The sequence below is a fragment of the Fusarium redolens genome (assembly GCF_020744475.1).
Source record: "Fusarium redolens strain MPI-CAGE-AT-0023 chromosome Unknown BKA55scaffold_31, whole genome shotgun sequence".
NCBI lineage: Eukaryota > Fungi > Ascomycota > Sordariomycetes > Hypocreales > Nectriaceae > Fusarium > Fusarium redolens.
Window position 1 is genome coordinate 4,032 of NW_025763694.1, and position 19,880 is coordinate 23,911.

Sequence of the window (19,880 nt, forward strand, 5' to 3'; positions counted from 1 at the left end):
TCCATCAGGTTCCGGGTAAGCTGCAAAGACGCGCTCGAGAGCCATGCAGATTCTACCTTTAATCATATATCATATATTAAATATATTAAATATTATTTTAAATCCAGGGGTTTAGATTTGCTTGATTTAAAATAAGATTTTGGCATATTTAATTGATTTATTTGACAGTTTGTTTGATTGCATTTGATCTATGGGCAGCACTGATCGTATTGAACTTGTTAATATTTCAACGAAGACCAATTTCAATACTACCATAACTCAAATTGGAGCCTGAAAAATGATCATTTCCTAGCTTACATATTCTATTGAAGCTTTATCCATGAGTAATACATAGGGAGCGTGCTTGCAGCAGCCACACATGCAGCAACTCCTCCATACTGGCGGATATTCCTCACCAGCGATTTAGAGTGCCAGGATCGAGATCCTCCAGACTTGACAAAGGCATTCTTGTCAGGGAACAGAGTGGCAATCCAGAACTCAATCGCTAGACCAGGCCAGGAAGCCACATTTCGTCCGAAATCACCGATGTACCAGTTGCTACAATCTCCAGCAAATACACTACTCTTCAACTTCTGGTGTATCTGGTTGGTGGTGTAGTTCTCAACTGCTTCCTTTACCTCGATGGCAGAAGCTTGACCATCGATGAGAGGCTTGACAAGAGCTTCGGCAGCATAGCCGACCTGGACTTCGCATGCGTAAAGGGCCGAATTATTGGCAGGGAAAGTGTTGGGGCCGAATCTGTAGAAGTCAGAAACCATGTTCTTGTTCAGGTTTAACTTTAACTTACATGATAGCCATATTGGGGAAGTTGTGCACGAACGTGCCAAGGTAAGCCTGTGCGCCACGGCTTTCTCTCCATTGCTGGTCAAGCGTGTTTCCGTCTGCACCAACGATCTCCATTGGGGTCAGAAACTCGGTAACCTTGAACCCTGTCGCCATGACGATAATGTCATACTGGTCATGGCGTCCAGATGAGCTGATGATGCCATCCTCTGTAATCTTTTGGATTCCTTCGGGGATGAGTTCCACGTTGTCTCGATGTAAGGTTGCGAGGTAACCTGGGTCCGCAATCTTTCTCTTACAGCCAAGTTCGAACGTAGGAACCAGGATATCGTGGTACTTCTCGGGAGCTTGTTCAAAGATATATCGACGAGCTCTTTCTTCTTCTCTCAATCGCTGTTCCACACCCGCCTTTGTTCCTCTGTAGGTGTAGGATTGCTTATCAATATCCCAGAAGATGTTCCAGCGATGCAGACGCATCAAACCGGGAAGATAACGAAAACAGAACTTTTCGAAACCGGTGAAGTGATGGTTGGGACGGGCATGATACCATTGAGGGCTACGCGCGTACTGGGTAACAGAGGCAGCTCTTTCTGCGACGGCGGGGACTACCTGTACAGCGCTGCATCCACTTCCGATGACAGCCTTGTCTTTGGTTAGCGAAGGTTCTAGTCAATCTTGGGACAGTGGGTTAGACGTACCACTCGCTTGCCTTCATAGCTGACATCATGCCTCCATCGAGCAGTGTGGAACATTGGACCACGGAATGCTTCCATGCCATTGAAGTGGACCTATTGTAGCAGGCATGTTAGATTACGAGATACAGTGAAGATGTGTAGAGAGACAAACATCTTTAGGCATGGAAATTCCTCCCACAGCCGAGATAAATATGGTAGCTTGTCGGACAAAAGTGATATCTGTTTGGAGGTCTTTCAATCTCACATGCCATTGGCCTTCTGCTTTGTCCCATTGCGCGCCTAGGCATTCGACTGAGACGTTGATATGGGGACGTAGCTGGAATTTGTCGACTGTGTCCTCTATGTACTGGAGAATCTCTCCTTGTTCGGCGAGTTGCTTTGACCAATTGGGGTTGAGATTGAAACTGAATGAGTACAGATGAGAGTGCACATCACAACCGCTACAAGCTTGATCAGCAATGTCATGCCATGGGGTTGAGTACATCACTACTCACCAGCCAGGATAGCTATTTGCCCTCCATGTTCCTCCAACTCCATCCATCTTCTCGTAGATTATGAAGTCGTTGAAGCTAAGCTCATACTTCATTTTATGGGCCATGGCAATGCCAGAGGGCCCAGCACCAATGATTATAGCTGAGGGAGCCATTCCTTACTGAATGGTAGTGGTTCTTGCAGTGGAAATGGAGCTAATGCGAGGCTAATAAAGGCTCGATGTCCGCTGGGCTCAGATGGGTGAAGAGTATTGTCAAGTGTCAAGTAAAGCAAAGAGGATTTGTATTGGAGATGACAGTTCTCTGTTTCATTAAAAAAAGCCTCTAATCTTATCGAGTCGAAGGAAGACGTTATATCTATCATTCCACAAGGCGGAAATGAATACATTGTCTCTACACATTGGATGTCTTGTCTTCAGGCGACGTCCGTCATCCAAATTGATCGGGATCCAGTTTCCGACCACTTTGCCACACCTTGATCCCTCTCTTCTGTGGGTCACGGAAATCCCCAAGTCCCGCTGGCATCATCGAGTAAGCCAGATTCCGCCCAGAGCATTGTCTCGCCTCGGACTACTTGCCGTATTGCTTGGGATTTGTACTGTACTCAATGAACCATGTTTCCTCGAAAATTCAGCATTTACCCATAAAACTAGTTATTTCTAGCGCAGCATACTCGGCCGTTACTTGACCTCGGCCTTTCCAATTACAGAGGTGCGATGGACTATTGCTTGGGCTTTGCGTTTGATATGCTAGTTAGAGATGATAATGCGGCCCACTTGCTAGAGTTTGCAGGCCATCAATCAACGTAGACTGGTCTTGAAACGTCTTCTTTTGTTAAGCAAGCACCTGTCAGAAAGACTAGACCACGGGGTCCTCATAGCAAGCAGTTTAAAGCATACGTACAGCTATGAGTCATATTGTGGCATGTAATTGACTACTGATAAAACACTGAGGATCCACCATCAACGATCAGATTTTGTCCCGAGACGTATTGTGCCATGTCACTAAGGAAGAAGACAACGGGTTTTGCGATATCTTCTGGTACTCCCAAACGCCCGAGAGGAACTCTCCCCCTCATCGCCAGTCTCTTTGGCCCTGCCAGATCTTGCTTGTTCATTGATGTTTCGATGGTTCCTGGACTGACACAATTAAATCGGATACCTTGTTTCCCAAACGCCACAGCTAAGCTCGCATTGAGTCCTAAAATTGCTGCTTTGGTAGATGCGTAGTGTGTCAAGCGTTCAGATCCCATTGACGCAGAGATGGAAGCAATGTAGACGATGGACCCTCCAGATTTCTGTTTGATCATCTGTTGAATGACAGTTTGTGTGATGGCAAATGGGCCATTAAAGTTCACATCCATGTGGTTTGCGAGTTGTGGTTGCGTGACATCCAAGAAATCTTCGAATTGGCATGTGCCAGCATTATGAACAATGCCATTGATAGCACCAAACGTTGAAATAGCTGCTTTGACAATCCTACACGAAACAGTAAGCTAAAACAAAGAACTTCTGGTTGCAGACGTCACAAGACGCTACTGACTGGTCGCCAGCGTCTGGCTGGGTCACATTGACTGCGACTTCCACGGTTTGAGGAGATTTGGCGTCTTGATTAGAGATATTCGCCAGCTCGTCTCTCAAGCTTTCCATATCCTTTGATGATCGGGGATCTCCAAGATAGTGAAGGATGAGCTTTGCTTCTTGCTGTGCGCACTCTAAGGCGATTGCACGGCCTATTCCAGAGCTGCAACCAGTGACGCTTGACTTGTGAGCGCTGCGTACATTTCGAGAACGAGATTTATCCAAACTTACGCAATAATCTTTCCAGAGAGAATATTTGGCATCTTTAGCTTGAAATGAGGACAACTACCGGTAGCTAGTATAATTCGACGATGTGAAAGGCCTGTCTATGGATAAGTATACCCACGTGTCTCAAGCGAACTCTTCGAGGGACAAATTCCTCAACTTACGAGCCATATATACTTGTTCTGTTCGGGATCTAGATTCCGACGTTTCTGTTTGCTAATTCTTGACGCATCTTAATGAAATGAAGCCCAAACCAAAACCTTGCATTTGTATGTTGGAATCATTAGTTCTTGAACGAAAATGAACTTAGCCTAAGGGAACAGGCGGGAATAATTTGCTGTGCTGTGCACCGATATGCATTATGAGACTCCAACTGGGGGGCAACATTTCTTGTTCTCTACATGTATTAGACTACACTGCACCAGTTCAATCTTGTAGCCTGATTGAGTTCACTTATTGGCCTTTTCTACCGGTCGTAAATCTTCACGTTTGGCATAACTTTGCCCCCATTTATGTCTAGATTGCACGCCATCCAGCCTTCCTGGCATCCTTTCCACCCAGATCCTTGAGATATGCATGAACTCTAGTCTCTATTCCTTCCGCATCAAGACCGAACCGATTGTAGTTGCTGGCGTTAGAAGCTGAGTACCCGTAGCTCGTCATACCAACGCTTGATGTTACATAACGTGCCCAAGTTGTTGCGACGTACTCCTCGACGCTCACGATGGGGGTTCCATCCAACGGGAATACAGTCTCTCGATACGATTGATCCTGTGCGTCGAAATGGTCAAAGCTGGGGGCACTTACTACTCTGGCTGAGACTCCCGAGGCGTGCAGACGTTCAGAAGCCGCGACAGCATGGTGTAAGTTGGTACCGCAGCTGGCCAAGATTACATCAGGCCTCTTAACGTCCTTGACAATGTATGCGCCTTTAGCGACCTTGTAACGATCCGTGTTTGGAACTGGTCCAACTGGATCTCGACCAAGTGAAAGCATGGATGGGCCTGTGGTCTTTGAGATGGCAAGCATCCAAGCACCAATGACTTCCTCTGCATCACAAGGTCGGATGTAAGTCAAGTTCGGCATAGCACGATACAAAGAGTCCAGTTCGACGGGTTGATGAGTTGGGCCATTTTGGCCTTCAGCAAATGAGTCATGTGTTGCGATATGGACCACAGGCAGATGGCTCAGGGCACCCATTCGAACACCTGGGGCAGCCTACGAAGAGAGTCAGCATCTATTTTAGGTCAAGCAGAGGCTGTTTTATCCGTTGCCTAGGAGGGTACCAAACTTACGTAGATGTAGAACATGAAGAATGTGGCCGTGAATGGAAGAAAGGTCCCGGGGTTATAAGCTGCGATGCCATTCGAGATAGATGCCATGGCATGTTCGCGAATTCCGTAACGAATGTATCGTCCAGTATGCCCCACAGATGGATGGAACACCTCTGTAGGGTCATAGGCGACCTTGTTGGAGTTGACCAAGTCAGCACCACCTCCGGTCAGAGCGGGATGGGCCTTCCACAAAGTTTCCATGAGAGTGCCATTGATCTCGCGAGTGGCATGCTTACTGAACTGCTTGGAGTCTATTGTCTCAAGGCTCTTTCGCCACTCGTCCCCATTCTCACCAGCTCGTCTCTTTCGAAACTCCTCAGCTAGGTCGGGGTGAGCTGAGCGATATTCCTCGAGTAGGCTTTCCCAGTCGCTTTGTATCTTCTGGCCATGTTGTTTCCTCTCTCGGAAGTACTTAAGGGCGGAAGAAGGTATTTGATGCGTTGTAGAGGGATCCTGTCCAGCTAAACGTTTCGATTCGGCCACACTCTCGGCATCAAAAGCACCGTGATGGGCTTTGAATGTTCCGGCACTGGCAGTACCAAGACCAATGACTGTACGGACATTGATGAAGACAGGCTTTTTGACAAGCGTGTTAGCATAGCCCAACGCTGATACAATCTTCTTGACGTCGTATGAACCATCGTCGATCTCAAGAACATGCCAGCCACTTGCGCGCATCTTGGAGTTGATGTCCTCAACATTGATCCAATCGAGAGGCCCATCACAAGTCACTTGGTTGTTGTCATAGATGACGACCAGGTTGTCCAGCTGAAGGTTTCCGGCAATTGACATGGCTTCTAGTGCCACTCCTTCCATCAAGCACCCATCACCAGTCATGCAGTATATGCGAGACGTGGCAACATCAAAACCAGGCTGGTTGAAGCGCGCAGACAGGTTCTTGCTTGCAATAGCGAGACCGACCGCGTTGGCGATTCCTTGACCCAAGGGTCCTGTAGTGACTTCGACTCCTGGGACTTCAATTTCAGGATGAGCATGGGAGATAGTTGTGTAACCATCCACTTTAGCACTTCCATAGCCCTTGAGCTCCTCCATTGTCCAGTTGTCATAGCCGACGAGATAGTTCAAAGCATATAGGAACATGGCGGCATGACCTACCAGAAAAAATTAGCAATGCTGGTGAAATGGTGCCAACTAACAGGCTTCAACGACTTACCATTGGACAATACAAAACGGTCTCTGTTGAACCATCCTGGATTCGATGGATTGTAGCGCATTGTGTGCTTCCATAGTGCAACTCCAATAGCGGCCATGCCAATGGCTGACCCACCATGTCCTCCATTGTTCTGGTTACAAATGTCAAATATGAGGTTGCGAAGCACCAAGACAGCTTGACCATCGTCATCCATCTGCTTGAGCCAGCCGTTTGCCTTCTCCTGTCTAAGAGGCACTAGCGGAGCCAAGGTCTGATTGGACACTGTCATTTTGACTCTAGTCGGAAATAATCTTGGTTGATGCTTTGTTATGCTATGCTAGAGCGGTTTATACAATATATTATACACAAACTGAGGTGGGTAGTTGAATGCTCTTATCTGTTTGAACCGTACATGCGTTCGATAGCAGCCGATCAAGGGTGCGAGTCTCATAACCGCTTCCACCAAGGTACGGGACGCTACTCGGAAATCACACCCCGAAATTCGTTGCCCAGTTTCGGCCCTGCAACAAGTGATTCATTCTGGTAAAAGCACTAGCCGTATTCTACCCCGTGACTTTTCTCCGGTCCGAGCTTGAGGGAAATGGATTCCCATCTTGTTTCCATTAGAAACCATCGGGATCAATGCCGCTTACTTCCCCATGGGATCGGGGTGGCTTTGTAAGCTTGCCGATACTCGGCTCTGGAACTGATGTTACAATGATGTACTTGGCCATTCCTCTACGTGGCTCCATATGATTCTTTTTGCGTCTCTGGTCTTGATATTCGTTGTTAAATGTGCTTTCAAACTCGAGAGCTATTCATAATAGAGGAAGTTTACCTCTAGGAGTGCAGTACAGGGATCATCATTCGTGTGAAATATGACATATTGTCTGTATTTATCAGGGTATCTGGGAGAAAATTAGCAAGTATAAAAATCAAAGCATCATGGCATCCCAAAGTCGTCAATTGAGGCCTAGCTTCATAACAGTTGGATGCACCTTGGAACGCTCCTTGTTTATTTGTGCTATCATACAAGTAGATGTTCGTAAAAGCTGGTCATTTAGACCGGAAGTATTTGACAGCTGTCTCATGCGAACCACGACATGTACTCTCTGAGGGTCAGTAGTGTATGACAGCATGTCAGAACCGACGTGTTTAAAGCCGAAGTTAACAAATAACATGTTCAAATTTACTATGGTTGCTGCGTCTGGATATCTCTCTCACAGTAAAAGTATCATTCCTTGATTCGGTTCCCTTGTCGATCAAAGCAAATCTTGTTCCCAGTTCTAAGACTCTCCTGAAGCGCAGTGGCGATCTTGAGGGATGTCAAGGATGAACGCAAAGGTACGGGCAGAGGCGTATTATCAAGAAGGGAATTCACCCATCCATTTGTTTCCTCAACAAATGCCGCTTCGTAGCGCTCATACCAGCCTGTATGCGCAAACGTCTTAACTGCACCATCCTTATCGCAAAGCTCGACGGCATTGCGTCTTGGGATGAGGTTGACCGACAGCTTTCCCTTAGTTCCAAGAATCTCTGTGGCGTTGTCATATCCATGTGCTGCCATTCTATTATTGTAGAAAAATGCGATCTTATTATCCCAATACTCGCAGATACCCACACCATTATCGACATCGCCATAGGCTTCAATCTCAGGGTGGATGGCTCTCACGCCAACAGCGGACACAGACTTGGGCTGGGAGTCATCTCCGAATAATAAAAGGGAAAGGTCTATGTCGTGGATGGTAGCGTCCACAAATATGCCCCCAGAATCTTTCAGATACTGCTTGTAGTATGGACTCTCGTCAATGGGGTCGCTAGCTTGAGAGCGAATTACCACAGGCTCTCCAATGGCATTTTGCTTGAGTTGACTGAGGGCATTCTGGTAGTTTTCATCGAATCTACGCACAAATGCCACCATGAGCCTTGCCTCAGGGCGGGCCTCGACTTGATCGACAAGAGCAACTAGCTGCAGTAATGTAAGCGATTCTAGTAGTGTAAAGTTTGTACGGCATTACTGACCTCATCCAAAGTCTGGCACACTGGCTTCTCACAAAGTACATGCAACCCTTTATCCAAGGCAGTCGTGGTTTGAGAGGTGTGAAGGTATGTTGCAGATGCGATGAGGATGGCTTCTAGGCCTGGAATTTCGATCATTTCCTCAAAAGTGGGGACAACATGAACGCCGTGTGGCACTAGATGTTCATCTGCCCATACCAGATCTGCCTCAGTGGGCGAACAGGCACAAATGAGATCTGCTCGAGGAGTTCGATGGAGTAGGTTCATGGCATGATGTCGCCCCATGCGACCAATCCCCACCACTCCGACCTTTAGTCGTCGGGGAACACCGTTATTTTGTGCAGGCATCTTGAGGACCTGATGAATAAACGTTCAAGCTCGTTATGAGATCCTTTTGGTGTCAACGAAAGGAAGTTCAGAAGAAAGTATCATTGGTACACAGGGCGATATAAGGTGCGCTAGAAACTGGGGAGATATATGAAGCTTTTAAGGTCCTGAGTCAAGTGAATAGGGTAGAGGGTACGATCGGCCCTCAATCCAGTGTCGGAAACTTGATCCCGGCCTGGAAGTGTCATCTCCACGCGCTAAGTCATCACAGGGCGGGGAAATGCAAATCTTGGGCCGTTAAACACCAGTGTACTATGGGGTAAATTTGATTAGACGAATTGTCGATTGTTTCAATCTGAATCTTCATGCATCTTATGTTAACGATGCGTATAAGATCATCAGCACCTATCTCCAATGTTCCTTTCCAACAGGCAGCCCCCTTGCTAACTTCGCGGAATTCGTTGGGGCGTGGGGGGATACAAATTGAATGGTAAATTTCTCGGCTAATTTGTGAAGTTAGGAAAACCTCGTGGTCCATATAATTCTGGCTGTGGAGAAGGGTGTCCAACATCTCATCACCGAAACCTTTTTTAGATCAGTTTATTACTGTATAAAATGTCAGGCCAAAAGTCTGACATATCCACACACACCACAATACCATGGAATTATCATAAATAACTTCAACTAGCCATTATAAATTCATATTAAATCTGAATTTGATATAAAATACATCAATCAATTGCTCTGAATTCGGCAATTAATATTTTGTATACCGACCCCGTGCTTTCTTGCAAGTGGGAAGTCTATTAGCCGCGGACTTCGTTAGCTTCAAAATCAGCCGTTCAGGCAATGCATCCCATGCATCTTGGATCCATTTGATCAGTAATTTCCTATAAGCCTCGCTTTTGCCTAGTCTGACATATTCTGGGTGAATTCTTCGTAATTTGGTCTTTAGAGCCTTCCAAATATGTTCTATAGGGTTTAAATCAGGGGAATGTGCCGGCCAATTGATTGGAATAATCCTGTGTAAGAGTAACCAATCCATTGAAGCCTGTGCTATATGCACACGCGCGTTATCGTGCTGAAATTGATTGAATTCATCGAGAAATGGAAAGAGACCCTCCGTAAGAGCCTTACGATAACTCCAGTTTGAGTAACCGTTCTTGTTGGCCGTTGGGTCCCTTGTCATTGGGATTAGATAAGACGTCTTATTCCTCGTTATTACTCCCCAGAACATAATCGATAGACAAGCTTTTCCATGAGTTTGAATGTTCACTAAGTCCTTCCTATACCGCTCATCGGGCCGGCGAAAGACCCAGCTGTCAGGGTTATTCAGAGCATTATGTATAGTGACTTCGTCACTGAAGCAAATCTATGTACCAAAATTAGTATATGAAGGGTTTATCTATAACTGACTGACCTGTATGTATTCCTCGAGGTGACGCAGCCAAATTTGACTATGTTCAAGCCGAGCTTTTGCATCTTCCTCTGAAAGCTTTATCCGTCTCTTAGACCGCCATTTGTGCCGCCAATGACTCTGTAAACGGCGCTTTAAGGTGCGGATTGAGACATCTAGACCAAGCTCTAGCAAGACGTCATTCCATGTGATCTCGCGGTGTCGATTAATATATGAAGTGATACGTACAATCCGTAGGGTCGTAAGTTTCTGTCAACGCCCCTTTCGTGGCCCTGAGGCAAGCTTGTGGTGTTGCTCCCACCGTTTCTTTATTCGTGAGATGATGCGTTGGTCGGTGTCAAAGTCGGCTGCAAATCCACTTGACGTTTGCCCACGCGTAACTCCGCCATTATTGTTGCTCTTTGCTCCGGAGTGAGTTCGTTGTTAAATTTACGGTCTGAAGTTATTTCAGGGCCAAAAGACGGTTTTCCTGACATTTTCTTTGACTATAATATCATTGATTGAAGTTATTGTGATGGCTTGCTTATGCTTATGTGAAGGGGGGTTGGTGTTGAACAGGTGCTGGGGCCTCACGTGCAAGCAGGGATACTTTAAGATTACAGCCGAAATGGTACAACCTCTAAGGGGCAGATTTCAACAGAACATAACATGAATACACCAATTCACATCAATAAACAGAATACACGTAATGTCTTACAGTTGGGTGGATATGTCAGACTTTTGGCACGTGATTGTACCATGCTGGTTTTCCAACTCAATCGGACCAGACTGACTATCCAATTAGGCCGCGAATAGATAATAACCGATAAGCAGTGTGACCGTTGCCAATGGTAGGGATGGAGATAATCCTTGCTTAATTAACATTTCGTGGCAAAGGGTAGAGGCAGACGATGATTTGGTTGTGTATTTTTCGTCCGGGGGGCCGTCGGCCCCAAAAAGTCCCCTGCTGGGGCATGGAACGTGATAGGCTAAACTAAATACAATCGCTGCCATACTGAGCCTCATTCAGATCATTTGCAAGGCCTCTTGGATCGGAGCCGTATATATGTTCGAGCTGTTTCTGTGGTCAATACCCCAAAAGGCACCCTCTACTCGTAGCCAAGCCTACAGAAGTTTCCGCTGAAGCAGGTCCTACAGGACATCGATACAGTTGATCTTAGCAGAGCTCCCCGTCTAGCGGCGCCGCCATCTAGTTTATCCAGTATATCATTGGCACAAAGGCGCATTACTCTCAAGAGGGCATCCTGAGATGCAGATGGGCTGCCCCAATGGCGGCTTGTAGGGTAGATCACAATAAAATATAGGCAAATATCATCTGAATTCTTACTCTAGCAATTGAGGACCGAGCGCAATTGACACAATATTGGATTCTATTACTCGTTCTCCACAACTACCTTGATAACCAAATTTCCATTATCATCACATGTCTTTGCGGCCATGTCAAAAGCTTCCAGGCTCTGATCCAACCCTTGGAAACGATGCGTGATAAGTTTCCTAATATCAGGGACCCCTTCTTTGCCAGCTTGTTGCATCAATTCAATACCATGGGGATAGCAATTAGCATATCGCCAAACTCCCACTAAATCAACTTCTCGCAGAGCTGCGGCGGAAATTGGTAGGGTTTGAATTGGTGTGCCCATACCAACGAGAAGTATCTTGCCTCCGTTACGTGTTGCCTGTTCGTTAATATTAGTAGCCGCTCTTGAGATAGCGAAACAAAGGTTGGAAATCTAGTACTCACGTAGATAGACGTCCTGACACACGATTCGACACCGGTACACTCAAATACTCTTGAAAAGGTCTTGTCATCATTTTCCTTTTGCAAGTTTACAGCGTCTTCCTTGGCAAAGACCAGGCCTTGCTCGGTGTCTTTCGCCCGTCTACTCGGTAGCTTGACAACCTTGTCTGCAAATCCATTGCTAAGCGCGAAATCAAGTCTGTTCTGTACAATGTCCGCCATCACAATGTTGCTGTATTTGGAGCTCTTTGCGACGGCAGCGCATAGAAGCCCCACAGCACCAGCTCCGAAGATGAGACAGCTTGCGCCCTGCTTTGCATTCGCTTTTCGAACAGCGTGTATCGCAACAGCAAGAGGTTCAAGGAGAGCACCTTCAGCATAAGATATACCTTCAGGCAATCTAAACGGGCGAACTTGTCAGTGGGGTGACAGAGATCTGTCCATGACTTGAGCCACTTACTTGTGTACCCATTTGGCTGGGTGATTGAAGCGCTGCTGCAGAGTGCCCTGGTAGTGAGGGAAACAAGTAGCACTGCTCCTAAAATGTAGCTTCTCACACACGTTGTAGTTTCCATCCGAGCATTGCTCACAATCGTCACAAGGCACGCCTACTTCGACGGCGACTTTATCACCAACCTTGACACCATACTCTTGCTCAGCTTTTGACCCGACAGCGACAACGAGACCCGCACATTCGTGCCCGGGGCTCAAAGGCTCTCGGATACAGAAGTCACCGTTCCGATAATGAGTGAAGTAGTGAAGGTCAGAGCCACAAAGAGTTGTAGCCCTCATAGCAATCTGTACTTCATAGTCCAACGGTGCTTCAACTGTTCTGGTAACCTGGGGTATTGTTAGCTGGTGTCGAGATAAACATCTCTCACATGGTAGATATTATTTTTGTTTCAGTCGACATACCTGTCTAAGATCCTTTGCTCCTCGTAGCTCTTGAGCTTTGATGGTTTCGGTTAATACTGAAGTCGCCATATTTAATGACTAACTGCAATTGCCCAGACATCTAAATTTTTCACCTGTGACACTTGGAGCCTTTGGCTTTATGCAAATGTTTTGACCATGGTTGAATTCCTCTAATCGAAGCCGAGTCCCAGCCTCGGTCGGTGAGTGATTCCCGATAACCGATATCAAGATTGCATCATTTTGAGCTGTACGACCGGATTTCAGCGTCCGTCTACCAATAGGACCAGTGTATCTATCCAACACAATCAAGATTAAATTCAACTCCAATTGATTGTCATCGAATTTGTTCACGACACTTGCCCCAGAATGTTTGGGCATTCTGACTAACGGGATCATTTTTCCGAGTGGAGGCACGTCATGTTGATAATCGTCAAGATTTGAGAGGAGTCCGCATAACGTTACGTGCAAAAGCTTTCAGCCTATTATTTATTACATCAAAACAAATAATTCTACTGCCAAACGCCTTAATTTCTACCCGACAATCCCTTGTTTGGAAACCAAACCACGACAACATGGCCCACGCATTGATCTTTGGCGCCTCCGGGATTTCCGGTTGGTCTCTCCTAAACCAAGCAAGGGTCTACCCCTCGCCCTCTGCCTTCGCTCGTATCACCGGTACTACGAATCGGCCGACCTCTATTAGTCAGCTCCAGATCCCACAGAACGATCGCATTCAGCTGGCTTCGGGCATTGATTTGACCAAAAGCGTCGATGAAGTCGTTACTGCACTCGAGAAAAAAGTGCCACATGTTGACACCGTTTCACACGTGTTCTTTACTGGTGTGTTTGCCTACCAATATCACCCTAGCAATGGCTGGTGTCTAGGTCACTAATTAGATTCAGCGTACATTCCGAGAGATGATTTCGAATCGCTCAAGACAGTAAACACCAGCCTTTTGGAAGTTGCTGTGCGTGCCGTAGAAAAGGTCTCGCCGAAGTTTAAGGTTTTTATCCTGCAGACAGGCGGAAAAGGGTATTTCATCTATTCCGTAGATCTTAATCTCAATGCTAACATCAAATTCCAGCTATGGACTTGAGTTTCCGAAAGAGGTCAATATTTCACCTCCTCTGAAGGAGACTCATCCCCGTATCCCAGAGCCGTGGGCGAGCAAGATCTTTTACTATACCCAGTATGACCTGCTCAAGGACCTCTCCTGCGGAAAGGAATGGACATTCTCTGAGATCCGCCCAGACGGTATCGTGGGTTTTGCCCCAGGATCGAATGCAATGAACATGGCACAAGGTATTGCCATCTACCTTACCATGTTCAAGGAAGTCAACGGCACTGGCTCCAGGATTCCATTCCCTGGCTATGAACACGGCTACCATTCGACACATTCGGATACATTTCAGGATATTCTGTCCAAGATGGAGATTCACGCTGCATTGAATCCCGACAAGTGTGGCGATGGTGGCGTTTTCAATGTAGCGGATGGAAAGACCATCACTTGGGCTCAGGTCTGGCCAAAGCTCTGCGAGCACTTCGGCCTCGTTGGCGGTGGACCTGATGCTAGTGCCACTCCGATGCTTGATTTCGTCAAGGAGAACAAGCAAGTCTGGGCTAATGTCGCTAAGAGACACGAACTCAATGAGAAGCTTATTGATGAACAGGGCTGGGGACATGTTCACTTCATGATGGTGGATTTCGACTTTGATAGACAGTATGAACTTTCTCACGCACGCTCTGTTGGTTTCATGGAAGAGATTGATACAGTTGAGGGATACATTCAGTCTTGGGAGAGGATGAGGGCCGCCAAGCTTCTTCCTCCAAACTAGACCGTGGTTAAACCAAGTAGTAGTCTCAATTGACTTATCCTCTACTTACCAGTAGACATATCTCAACCTCGGTGAAATCAAAACAAATATTTACAGGACCACTGGGGTCTGGATAATGCGGCGGTGAGTTTGCCTTCTCCTTATCTCCTCAGAGCGCAAGGACCTCCAAGGTGTACCTCGCTTCCACGTAGAAACACGTAACTTTCGTATCAACACATTGCCGCCAACGCCGCTGCGGCTATTCCAGCTTTTTTTCCAACTTCCCTTGTTCAGAAATGTGCCCAATACACCAAGCTCTGGGCCATGTGGCTCAAGGAAAATGAGGTTGTTGACTGCTGGAAACGCCCGATGAGTCCATCTCCAAAGCTGCGAGCTTGGGAGGGCCTCTATTGCATAAGGATTATGTTGATTGGAATACTGATTTATATAGGTATATATAAGGAAAGAGCGATTCGAAGCCATTGGAGTACCTCTCAACCCGGTGTTCAACGCCCCGGGCACTCTTTTATCAAGTTCATGCCTCACTGGCGATTTCAGCTCCTTCATCGGCACCTTCGTCCCTTTAACCACACTAAGATCGATAAAAGTGCGCCTCTTCCGAAGGTGTTCCAAGCTGCTGACGAGTGGTCTGAGCACATACAAGCTGTGTCTGCACAGATCTTCCTTCCGGGCTCTCATTTGGCTGTAGATGAGTGCATGATTCGCTATACCGGCCGGTCAAATGAGACAACACTTGTCAAGGGCAAGCCGGACCCCCTAAGGTTCAAGATCTGGGTTATCACACAACAGGGCTTCTTTATCCGGCGGCTGTGGCATATCAAGGCTGCAAAATACGGCGCCGTTGGCGTTGAACTTCCCCCACCATCCACACGAGGCCGGGCCACGACCGCAAGGAAGATGCCTGCTATAGAAGACAAGCCTATCGCCCTGAACTCGACCGAGAGCGTCGTTGTTGCTCTTGAAAATATGCTGCCAAAAGCGACATATCACATGTTTGTAGATAACCTTTTCGTCATCAGATCTCTTCCGGTGCCTCCGCAAGCATGGCCTGACCTAATTGCGGCATCGATAAGGAATTACAACAGGATAAAAAGGCTGACGGGGGGGGGGGGTCAAAACCAGCTATGAGTTTAACCAAGTCAAGGTGATCCCGACCCCTGACAATCAGGTACTAGCTTCAAACACTTTCATATATTGAATCCCTACTAATTCATCTATGTGCTATACTTCTAGGTCAACCAAATAGCCTGGAAAGATAGCCGCCTTGTGTTATTCCTGACCACGGTGTTCACGGGCGATGAGCGAGTCAATCGAAAGAGGAAGAAGCCGTCATCCAAGAAGTCAGAGGCCAAGCCGATACAGCGTTCTTTTGGTGACGAAGCTGTCAAGGTGAGAAATATCCCGACAATGGTTGCTGCTTATAACGACGAGATGAACCATGTTGATCAAGGTGACCAATTGAAGACATATTATGCTTATTATCATCCTCTCCGCCGAGGCCCTTGGCAGACACTTTGCTGGACCTTCCTTCTTGATGTGGCCCTTATCAATAGCCAGCGCTCATCATGTCAGTCAAATCAACTTCGAGGTCAAAGTTGATTTGATCGATGTTCTATATCAATTCTATGGGTGGAGACCCCTACGCGAAGTCGTCTCCCTCGTGCACACCAAAGGTCAGCTACCGACCTAGCTACCCAACTTTACTCCGCCCTGCCTGGCTGAGTTCTTGAGGCACTGAATGTGTTCTAATATATCCGAGCCTATTAAAAGCCTCTAAGATATTAACTTTAGCTTTATTAGGCTAAATTGCCTCTTATAATTGCTTACTATTACTAGAATAGTAAAGATATCTAGAGTAAAGCTACTTAATAAAGGAAATAAAGCCTTATAATTTCTTTATTATTAGGTAGTATTTTATATATCTTATAGCTTAAGATAGAGATATCTTTTAAGCTTACTAATACTGCCTCTTATTATAAATACTTTCTTTATTTTATTATTAATTTATTAAGTATATTAATTATCCTATTAGCTTATTATCCTTAGTATTATATTATATTTTAATATTTCTTTATATTTCCTAGTTTATCTTATATTAATAAGTAAAGTAATCCTTTATTTTAACTTAAGTATTATAAACTTAAGTAAGTTATTTCTTAAAAACTTAAGTAGCCTTTAACTAGCTAATCTTAAACCTTTAATAAAAAATAATTATTATTATAAATAAAGGAGATTTTTTAAATTTATTATAGTATGTATTTAGCTTTTTTACTTATTATTAATTAATATTAAATATAAACTTAATAATTTACTAATAATAAGCTTTTTTATAATATCTTAAATACTAATTACTTCTTTATTATAAAATATTTAGCTTAAGAATATAGTAATAAGGCAGATTTTATAAACCTTATTAATTAGCTTTATTATAATAATATATAAATCTTATTCTTATTAAAGTAAGTAAGGAGATAGTATTTATAGCTTAGCTAGCTATTATATTTATAAAAATTTATTAGTATTATTATAATTTACTTTATAATATTTAAATAAGTCTTACTTACTATCTTTACTATAACTTTATTATAAAAGTCTTTTTAATTCTTAAAGTGCTTTAGTAAATATTTTATTTTTATTAATAGTTTTTATAAGTATTTATAGCTATTACCTTTACCTTAGCCTTATATTTATATTATATATATATATATAAGTTTAAAAATCTTATTTACTTTATTAAAAACCTATTAGTTTTTATTAAATACTATATTATTTATTAAGATATATTTTATATTATTTTCCTCTTAAATTATAAAGAAAAATACCTTAATATTTATTTACTTTTATAAAGCCCTCTTAATTATTATATATATTAAGTTCTATTATATTATATTATTTATAATGCCCTTAAGCTTAGCTATAGATATAATAAAATAGGTTTTAAATAGATAGACTAGTCTATACTAGGTTTAATATTTATAGAGTTATAAGGCGTTATACTAAGCAGTTATAAAGTATTATATCTCTTAATAGTAAATAGAGCAGGTTAGGCATATTTAGGTAAAGAAGTCTTATTAATAGCTAGTAAGCTAAGTTTTATAAAGGTATTAAGGAATATAGTTTATATACTAAAGGTAGCTATATAGCTTAGTAAGGAATAAGTATAATCTTAAGGTTAGATCTTATAGGATTATTAGTAATTTAAGGTAATTTATCCTTAAAGTATTATAATTTAAGTAATTTAATAAAAGAGAATTATTATAAAGAGAAGTAATCTTAGTATAATTAATAGAAACTATAGGGGCTATATAATATAGGCATAGGGGTTATAATATAATATCTCCCTTTTATTAGGTCTTATCCTTAAGACCTATATATCTCCCTGTTTTTATATTAAGCTTTAGTAAGCGCTAACTCTCTTCCTTAATTATTTTCTTAATATATTTACTAATTATTATATTACAGAATCTTTAATTAAAATCTTATAAGACTTTAAAGCATATTTATTTAGCAGATTTAATTATAAAATTTTATTTTAATATTATGCCTTATTCCTTTTATAAGGCTAAGGGCCTTTATTATAAAATAATTAAGTATTGCTCTTATTATTTTAAGTATACTTATTAAGGTTAATCTTATAATGCTTTTAGTATTATAATTACTTATTATATATTCTTTTTTATCTATTATTAGGTTTTTTTAATTATTTCTTATAGTACCTTAATTAAATTATAAATCTAACTATTTAAAATAGGCAAAAGAGGAGGCTAAGGAAAAACTTCTTAAGGCTTAGCAAGAAGTAAATAAGGCTATTGCTAGATTATCTTATATTTATTATATAAAGCGCTTATTATAAGAATAGGGAATTTAGTTTATTATTAATAGTTTAAATTCTTCTGCTAGTAATATTATTATTTAAGAGGAGGATATAGCAGTTCTAGATATTTAGTCTTTTAGTAGTATTAATATTATTAATTAAAATATAGTTTTTAATTCTTTACTTTTTAAGGTTATTAGTAAAAATTCTTTAGGAGTTATTAGGCATTAGTAAGGTATTTAGTTAATTCTTATATATTTTCGCTTTTTAAGTAGTTTTTCTATTTAACTAAATATTCTTTTTTACTATTTTCTTTATATATTTTCCTAATTACTTTTACTTTATAGACTTCTAGTCTTATAATTATTTATAGTTTATTGCCGGTTTTAATATATATTATATTTACTGCTAATTTAAGTATTATAATATAATATACTAAGTAGTATTATATTATTAAAGGTAGATTTAGTTTATAGTTATTTTCTAATTTTTTCTTTATAACTTTAAACAGTCTAATATACTTATAATCTAATTTATAACTTAGTTAGTCTGTTTTAATGTTTTTTATAGATAGGTAAATTATATCTCTCTTTAAGAAGGTTAGTCTCTTTAACCTTTTAGGATTATAATACCTTTTTATTTATTTTCTAATATATTTAAGCTTTATTTTTATTTTATTATAAAGCATTTTAAGGTCTTTACTTTTAATAATAGCTATTAGGTTAACTAATTTAGGTTTTTATATATTATAGTATATATTTAGTATAAATTTAAAGTTGGCATTAGATGGTATAAGCTTTATGCTTTTATTATATGCAGTATTATAGGCTAATTAGGCATAAGGTAGTTTCTTAACCTAGTTATCCTATTTATAGTTAATATAATATTATAGGTATTACTTTAGTACTTAATTTATTTATTTAGTCTGTCTATTTATTTAAGGTCTAAAGGCTATTAACAGTTAGTAGTTTAGTCCTAAATATAATATAAATACTTACTAAAATTTTAATATAAAAGTTAGCCCTCTATTTAATAGGATTTCTATAGGTAGTCTATATATTTTAACTATTCTATTATAGAAGATATATAATATTTATTTTATATCTATTACTTCTCTATAGGGTAGGTAATATAAGAACTTTATAAGTCAGTCTATAATAACTATAATATTATTATAGAAAATTCTAGTTAAGGGTTCTTCTAATAAGGGTAACTTAGTTATAAAGTCTATTATAATTAAACTCTAAGGTCGTTCTACTACTTCTAGTAGTTATAACTATCTATATAGCTTATATTATTATAACCTTATCTTTATATAAAGGTTATATTACTTAATTGTTTTTTCTACTTCTTTTCTTTAAATCTTATATCCTTATTATTATAGTTATTTTAAGGTCTTTATAACTCCTTAATATCTATATAATAGATATAAATAAAATTTATAAAGGAAGTTATATACTTTATATTTTAGAATTATAATTATTATTACCTTTTATATCTATTTTAATACTTTAGTTTATTAGGTAAACTTATATTCTCCCTTTTTATTTTTT

At 41.7% G+C, this 19,880-nt stretch overlaps 6 protein-coding genes across 6 annotated transcripts; 1 reads left to right on the forward strand and 5 right to left on the reverse strand.

Moving 5' to 3' along the window:
- Positions 1-302: 302 nt before the first annotated feature.
- BKA55DRAFT_546612 (uncharacterized protein) lies at positions 303-2,124 on the reverse strand (the record flags this gene model as incomplete). Its single annotated transcript, XM_046190935.1, has 5 exons — positions 303-738; positions 788-1,425; positions 1,482-1,571; positions 1,630-1,918; positions 1,973-2,124. 5 exons carry the CDS (start codon positions 2,122-2,124, stop codon positions 303-305), a joined length of 1,605 nt encoding a protein of 534 aa, XP_046041537.1.
- Positions 2,125-2,903: 779 nt separating this feature from the next.
- On the reverse strand, positions 2,904-3,812 carry BKA55DRAFT_697902 (L-rhamnose 1-dehydrogenase; the record flags this gene model as incomplete). Its single annotated transcript, XM_046200459.1, has 3 exons — positions 2,904-3,447; positions 3,512-3,727; positions 3,781-3,812. The coding sequence occupies 3 exons, from the start codon at positions 3,810-3,812 to the stop codon at positions 2,904-2,906; spliced, it is 792 nt and encodes a 263-aa protein (XP_046041538.1).
- A 478-nt stretch (positions 3,813-4,290) lies between these two features.
- BKA55DRAFT_529211 (Transketolase, thiamine diphosphate binding domain-containing protein) lies at positions 4,291-6,475 on the reverse strand (the record flags this gene model as incomplete). The annotated part of the gene is made up of 3 exons (XM_046189057.1): positions 4,291-4,992; positions 5,070-6,220; positions 6,283-6,475. 3 exons carry the CDS (start codon positions 6,473-6,475, stop codon positions 4,291-4,293), a joined length of 2,046 nt encoding a protein of 681 aa, XP_046041539.1.
- A 917-nt stretch (positions 6,476-7,392) lies between these two features.
- BKA55DRAFT_668462 (uncharacterized protein) lies at positions 7,393-8,965 on the reverse strand. Its single transcript, XM_046197896.1, has 2 exons — positions 8,284-8,965; positions 7,393-8,230 (listed from the first exon to the last, which is right to left on the reverse strand). The coding sequence occupies exons 1-2, from the start codon at positions 8,626-8,628 to the stop codon at positions 7,496-7,498; spliced, it is 1,080 nt and encodes a 359-aa protein (XP_046041540.1). The 5' UTR covers positions 8,629-8,965; the 3' UTR covers positions 7,393-7,495.
- A 2,432-nt stretch (positions 8,966-11,397) lies between these two features.
- BKA55DRAFT_719723 (chaperonin 10-like protein) lies at positions 11,398-12,922 on the reverse strand (the record flags this gene model as incomplete). The annotated part of the gene is made up of 4 exons (XM_046200976.1): positions 12,678-12,922; positions 12,223-12,602; positions 11,766-12,162; positions 11,398-11,700 (listed from the first exon to the last, which is right to left on the reverse strand). Exons 1-4 carry the CDS (start codon positions 12,744-12,746, stop codon positions 11,398-11,400), a joined length of 1,149 nt encoding a protein of 382 aa, XP_046041541.1. The 5' UTR covers positions 12,747-12,922.
- A 327-nt stretch (positions 12,923-13,249) lies between these two features.
- Positions 13,250-14,513, forward strand: BKA55DRAFT_697906 (uncharacterized protein; the record flags this gene model as incomplete). The annotated part of the gene is made up of 3 exons (XM_046200460.1): positions 13,250-13,517; positions 13,581-13,710; positions 13,763-14,513. 3 exons carry the CDS (start codon positions 13,250-13,252, stop codon positions 14,511-14,513), a joined length of 1,149 nt encoding a protein of 382 aa, XP_046041542.1.
- Positions 14,514-19,880: the final 5,367 nt, after the last annotated feature.